The sequence below is a fragment of the Dipteris shenzhenensis genome, chromosome 19 (assembly GCF_047967505.1).
Source record: "Dipteris shenzhenensis isolate YYH24624 ecotype China chromosome 19, Dip_SZ_1.0, whole genome shotgun sequence".
NCBI classification, from domain to species: Eukaryota; Viridiplantae; Streptophyta; class Polypodiopsida; order Gleicheniales; family Dipteridaceae; genus Dipteris; species Dipteris shenzhenensis.
In genome coordinates, this window is record NC_141614.1 from 48,132,589 (window position 1) to 48,139,361 (window position 6,773).

Here is a 6,773-nt window from a genome sequence, read left to right on the forward strand (position 1 = left end):
CGTGTGGAATGAACAATATTTACAAAATAAAACTAATAAAATAATTTTTCGCTTTAGAAGCAGCCCTTGCCTTCACTAAGACCTCCTTGTGGCACGCCAAAAACTAAGGCTGGGTTCACACACATCCGCCCACACTGGAGGACAAGGAAAAAAAAACTCTCTCCTCCAATGAAATTCAAAAGCCCATGAAAGCTCAGTTCACACACGAGGCCGGATGGGCGGGATGATTTTAAACGTGGCAGCTGAGTCACGGACACCTTTCCACGGCTGGGTGTCCGACATCCCAAGGTCGCCCGCCACAAGGTGTGTCCGCCTCACTCCCCCAATCAAAAGTTATTTTGCTCAACAAAATCACCTCTTCAATCATTGTGACGAGATTCGAACCCGTGATCAAAATAGACAACCTTGCCACCAAGCCACTTTATAAAAGTTAACCTGCATGACACATAAAATAAATACATTCTTATCTATCCGGCCGTGTGTGGAATGAAGATCGGACGGGCGCCCATTCCATGCGCGGCCACGCCTTGGGAAGGGTTCAGCGTGGGGGGGTGTGTGAAAACCCCGCCTGATACTAGTACCCCAAATAAAACTCATGGTGGGCACGTAAGTGCTTTGGAGATTATTTCCAAGGGGGAGGGGAAGGGGCGGGAATTTTTTAAAAGGTCTAAAGGAAAGACCCTTGAAGAGCCTATAAAGGGAGGGCCTTGCTATACCTGCTTTGTTCCTAGGGTTTCTGCATCTTCCTCTTCAGGTCAGTTTCTCGCTATGCCTTCTAAGAATTTTTCCATCACTACCTTTGCTTTTGATCTCTGCTTCCCACCTTTGTAGCTATCTGATGCATCTTTCTCTTGTTCTTGTCAGTTTCCCCAAACGTGCGCTCGCCATGGCTGCAGGTGGAGGTGGGCGAGGCAAGACCAAAAGTGCTAAGGCAGTATCTCGATCGCATAAGGCTGGCTTGCAGTTTCCTGTTGGCAGGATTGCGCGGTTCTTGAAGAAAGGAAGATATGCCGAGCGTGTGGGAGCCGGGGCTCCTGTGTACTTGGCTGCTGTGATGGAATATCTAGCTGCTGAGGTGAGCTTTCGATCGATTTTTGTGTTTCCGCTTGTTATTATATATTATACGGTGATACGAATAGATTGTTAGCCCTCTGTTCCGTTATTCCATTGCTGTTCCCTTCCCCTTGCGCTTCTGCTTGTCTTGCGTTGCCTCTGCCCCTCTCCTCCATTATATGCTGTTTTAGTTACGTTAAACAGATTATAATTACTGTAGGTGCTAGAGCTTGCCGGGAACGCTGCACGTGACAACAAGAAGAACAGAATTATCCCTCGCCACATTCAGCTTGCAGTGAGAAATGATGAGGAGCTTAGCAAGCTGCTTGGAAGCGCTGTCATTGCCAATGGGGGAGTGTTACCCAATATTCATGCTACACTATTGCCTAAGAAGTCTGGAAAGGCCAAGGGTGAAACTGGTGGTGCTTCTCAGGAATTCTGAGCGTATGCCGGAATATTATGAGTCCCATTTTGCTATCCTCAGGTTGGGGCTTTGAATCGTTTTTGGTTCATACCAGCAGTATATACTGATGAAGTTTAGCTTGCTAGTTTTGCGTTGCAAGCTTAAAATTTGAACGTTCTACATACGTCCATATCCGTTTCCTCATGGGGATGATGGTGGTGCCTGTATATTCTTTTCCAGCCGTTGGTATCAATACTGATGAAATTCTCGACTGCTAGACATGCTATGCACACTGTAAATTCTTTGATTACCACATGGACTTGTTTGTGTTTTGTTGGGCCGGTTGACTCTTTTTGAATAGCAAAACTATGCTATGTCGATACTTCAAACTTTTCTTCCCCCTTGGGGTACGGGGGAGGGGGGGCGAGGGGATTGGAGAACTTTCCTCATGGGGGGGCTCATTCTTGCGAAGGTTTTGAAGGGACTTTCTTTGGTGATTCTAATTGTCTCATGACTTGGATGACTCTCCACTGTGGAGACTTGCATGGCTCATGGTTCACATGGTAATTTGGTGGTTGGACCAATGTGGAGATGCACTTCCTCTGAGAAAAATAGTATGAGCGGTGTTTTATGAGTCATTTAAGATTAGCAATACACTCAAGGAGTGTTTAGTAGAGAAACTTCTTTGGAAATTCATTCTATCTTTTCATTTTCATTCTAGAGTGTTTAGGAGTGGTTAGTAGAATGCAATTTGCTGGCTACTTTTAGAGTGTTTAGGATTTTTTAGTAGAACAAATTGTATAGAATTTCTATTCTATTAAGTAAGCAATTAGAAAGCATGAAAAACCAAGGCAAAAATAATGACCCAATAATTAAATTCCATGCTTCCATCAAACCATAGCTTGTTATACCTCCTCTCCATAGAGTTTTCTTATTACTTGTTGTGGCTCTCATAAGAGTCATCATCGATGATAATCAAAGGTTATCTCACTAAAAAGTGAAAAACCTACTAAGACTAAATATATATTATGACTATTTTATACTATTATAATATTAAATTCATAATTTAAGACTCTAAATGATATAATTTATAACTTGTAACCTTGTACATGTGCTCAAATGGACCTTTTCGTTTGGTTTGAGTGGCTAAATGACTATATTTGGGACATGGATGTGGAAGTTATGAAATTAAAAAAATATATTGTTCAAGATAGTTTTGCCAAATCGAATCTACCTTGGAAGGTTTCCTACAAATGGATTTCATTGGAGGAAATCCCCATGAAGAGGGGTGATGAGTTTGTCAAAGTTTAAGGTAGTTTCATGATGAAATTGCTTCTTGCAAATGATTTTCTTTCTTAAAGTATAGTCCCTTATCAAATAGGATTATAAGGGGATTAAGTGTTATATCTTTATACCTTATATATGGGAAATACAAGTGATGGTGATTCTAAGAGTCTAATTGGAATATGATCTTCCATGTGCAGTTCAATTAATGCAAATACTCTAGGTAGATGTAAATAGAACTGGGTATCCTCCTCATCTCTTAAATGGTCGCCCTTCAAGCCAATTGTCAAATCGCTTTTGCAATGTTTGGGATGATAATTGAATGTAAAATCTACAATGCATATTCAATTCATCATCTCATGCTTAAGCGATGATCAAACAAAAACTCATGCAAGATTCGTTGAATTATTATGTTAAAGCAATTCAAAATTGTGTTACTCCAAAACATCTTCCTACAAATCAAAAGGGTGATAAAGTCATGCCTAGTGCTAAGCCCATATTTTTTGCCAACAATAGGAATATGACTCTGCTACTATATTCAATCTAAATTAAGGAAATTTTCTTGTTACTCCTAGAAAAATAGATGGAAAATTATTTAAGATCCACCACACAAGCAATTTTCAGCCAAAGAGAGATTCTTGGACATGCAATTTACCCTACTTTCACACCCTATAGGATTGATCAACCATGCAATCTACTTCTACATGGCATCATGTAGGGTAGACATGTAAATCCTCAATGGTCATCTTGAGCCAAAAAGCTTTGTGGCCAATGTGCCATGAGCTTTCAAATGATCACAATGTTCTTTGCTCCAAGATTACAAATAATATACCCTAATAATTCACAACTAAGAAACCATCATGACCCTCCAAAACGGCATGAGCTTTCAAATGACCACAATGCTCTTTCTCCAAGCTTGGAAATAAGAGATCCCCACAATTCGCAACCAAATAAGGGGACAAAAGGGGCCCCAAAAAAGGCCTCGTAAGGAATGGATTAAGAAATGGATTAGGCCTAATGAAAGGGCCATGATTGGGCCCAAAGGAGTCTAATAACCCTCAACTAGGTGTATTAAGCCCAAGTGACCCCACCTCTTACACCCCTCTTCTACCAAGGTAACTTTGAAATTTGAAACTTTGAATTTTGAGTTCCCTCCCTTCTTCTCTCTCCTCCCTCCCCCCTCCTCCTCCCTCCTCCTCCCTCCCTCCTCCCCCTTCCCTCCTCCTCCTCCTCCTCCCCCTCCCTCCCTCCTACTCCACACCTGCTAGTCCTCCCCCCTCCCCTTCTCCTCCATGCTTGCTAGTCACCCCCCCCTTCCCTCCTCCATGCTTGCTAGTCACCTCTCCATCCCTCATCCTCTTCATCTAATGTTCCTCTCTCCTCCTCGCCCTCCTTTCTCATGTGTGCTACTCCTTCACGTGTGCTTCTCCACATGTGCTCCTTCTCCATGCTTGCTACTCCATGCCTCTACACTCTTTTACTCATGGAACCATTAGAGGACGTATCCAACAATTACCAAGTTCACTTAGAATTGGAGGATCAATATGCAAGCACACGCAGTATCGGATGGAGGGGATCTTCCAAACTCCATAGTCTTTATTTGCAAGGAAAGAAGCATCTTGACCTTTGGGTAGAAGGGACCTTGTATCCTGTGGATCCTGTCATCCAAAAGAGCCCTCCTTTTCACAAAATACATGAGCTTGTTTGGTTTGTTAGCAATGGACATGATGGGTTGCTTGGTTATTGCAATCGATTGAACCATGCTCAGACAATGGCTATGCAAGCAAACGTGGTGGACAGAACCCAAGTAGAACAATTAGCACATTTGGGAAATAGAACCAGACATGTGATCGGCAATGTAGTGTTGTTGGGCACCCTTGCAAACCACTATTTTGAAGTTGAATTCTTGAAGCAAGAGGAGCCATCTGGTTATTCTTCCTATTGTACACGGACGGTTTACAAGATAAAGCTGGTCGGTGTAGAAGACAAAATCATTTGCCAGTAGATAGTGCCAAAATTTCTTAACACTATACACCATTGCTAGGGCTTCTCTTTCTATGGTGGTATAGTTGATCTTTGCATCATTGAGTTATCGAGACTGGTGAAGTAGAATGGGTAGTCTTTCTTATGTTCACCAGGTTGACAAAGCACACTCCCAATTGCATATTTGGATCCATCAGTATGAACATGAAAATCAATATCCCAATTGGGAGATATAAGGATGGGTGCTGTGATTAGGCGCCACTTTAAAAGCTCAAAGGCTTGGTCGCACTCTTCTGTCCATAAGAATTCCACTAATAATTTGTAAAGTGGTTTAGCTATCATGGCATACCGCATATAAATCTTCTATAATAGCCGGCATGTCCCATAAAGGCATGTACACCTTTGGAATTTGTAGGAGGAGGCAATTCCATGATGATTTTGATTTTGTCCATGTCAGTTGCAATCCCATGTTGAGAAACGATGTGTCCCAAAACAACTCCGTGGGTGACCATGAACTGGCATTTTGTTGGATTTAGGGAGATGCCATACTCCTTGCATTTGATTAGTACTGTTCAAGACATTTGAAGTGGTCTTTTTTGTTCGAATGGATGCACAAATCATCCAGGAACACTTGTAAAAACTTATTCAGAAATGACTTGAAAGCTGTGAACATGACTCGTTGGAATGTGGCCGGGGCATTACAAAGGCCAAATGGCATGACTCTATATGTAAAAATACCCCATTCTGTAGCAAATGCTGTTTTTGATTGGTCTTTAGGAGCAATTTGCACTTGGTTATAGCCACTAAAGCCATCCAAGAAGCTATATATTTCGGAACCTGCCACCTTTTCCAACACTGTTTTTGTTAAGGGTAGGGGATAGTGATCCCTAATTGTGACGGCATTCACATTCTTTAAGTTTATGCATATTCCGAGCTTCTTGTTGTGTTTAGGCACAATGACAATGGGTGAAACCCAATGAGTGTGCTCTATCTCGTAGATGAATCTGGCATCTAGGAGTTTTTCCAGCTCATCAGAAACCATGGTGCCATACTTAGGATTTGTGCGATAAGGTCCACATACCTTAGGGTGGGCACCTTCCCTTATAGGTATCGTGTGTACTACCATGTTTGGTGAAATTCCTTTCATCTCTTTGTATGACCATGCTAGGCAGTCATGGTATTGCATTAGGAGTTCTTTGAGTTTGGTTTCATCTTCTTGTTGAAGCTATTTCCCAATGAAAACCAATTTTTCTTCCTCCCCTTCCAGGGTGAGGTTTATTGTGTGTGTTTTTGCCGGTCCCTTATAGATTGGAGTTTCTCCAATGCTATCGGTTTCTCGAACTTCAGATTCTCTTAGTGGTCTTGGGATTGCTATTGGGACCCTGACTGCGGTGTCGTGGTTCTGGATTGTTAGTCTATCAGTTCCCCAATCATGGAGGACTGATGCTTCCCATAACCAAGGACGTCCCAGGAAGATTTGATAGGATTTTTTGGGGAGATCCAAGATTGTGAATTGAAGGGAAAAGTGAACTCCTGCGACCTTTGTGGACACGCCATTTACTATTCCCAAGGGTTTAGCCCGTGAATCATTGGCAAGCCGTATGTTGAAATTAGCCTTTTGCATTGGTGGGAGACCCCATTCTTCGTAGAGCTCCTTTGATAGGACATTTACACCTGCTCCACCATCCACTATGGATTGGACTTCATTATATGCCTTGTGGATCAAAGGCACAGTAATGTTGCATATGTCGTCTCTCTCACCCATCCGCACAGGGATATCTTTGATGTCGTTCATAGGTGGAGAGGGATTTGTGAGTTCAATCCATCCTTTGAAACTCTTCCAGAGATTGGGACAATTCTGTAGGAGGATTTCGATGGGAATTGAGACAAGGCAACTCAGGATGCTAGAGAGTGCAGCTCCTTCAAGTTGACATGGTGGTACATTATGTTGTGGAGTCTCTTGTTGGAACAGAGGCTCGAGTACAATATCAATACTTTGTGGGGCCAAGTCATGGATTGGGTCTTGAGCTTGTTTCTTAGCCTCAAATTG

General features: G+C 42.4%; 1 protein-coding gene across 1 annotated transcript; it reads left to right on the top strand.

Annotated features, from left to right (window-relative positions):
* The first annotated feature begins 634 nt into the window (after positions 1-634).
* Positions 635-1,848, top strand: LOC147890563 (histone H2AX-like). The gene is made up of 3 exons (XM_087390109.1): positions 635-754; positions 865-1,075; positions 1,274-1,848. Exons 2-3 carry the CDS (start codon positions 887-889, stop codon positions 1,493-1,495), a joined length of 411 nt encoding a protein of 136 aa, XP_087246235.1. The 5' UTR covers positions 635-754; positions 865-886; the 3' UTR covers positions 1,496-1,848.
* Positions 1,849-6,773: the final 4,925 nt, after the last annotated feature.

Excerpts from the sequence above, each read along its gene's own strand:
- LOC147890563 (XM_087390109.1), top strand. The coding sequence starts at position 887 with ATGGCTGCAGGTGGAGGTGGGCGAGGCAAGACCAAAAGTGCTAAGGCA. Across the intron at positions 1,076-1,273 it reads TGGAATATCTAGCTGCTGAG|GTGCTAGAGCTTGCCGGGAA; the intron begins GTGAGCTTTCGA and ends TAATTACTGTAG.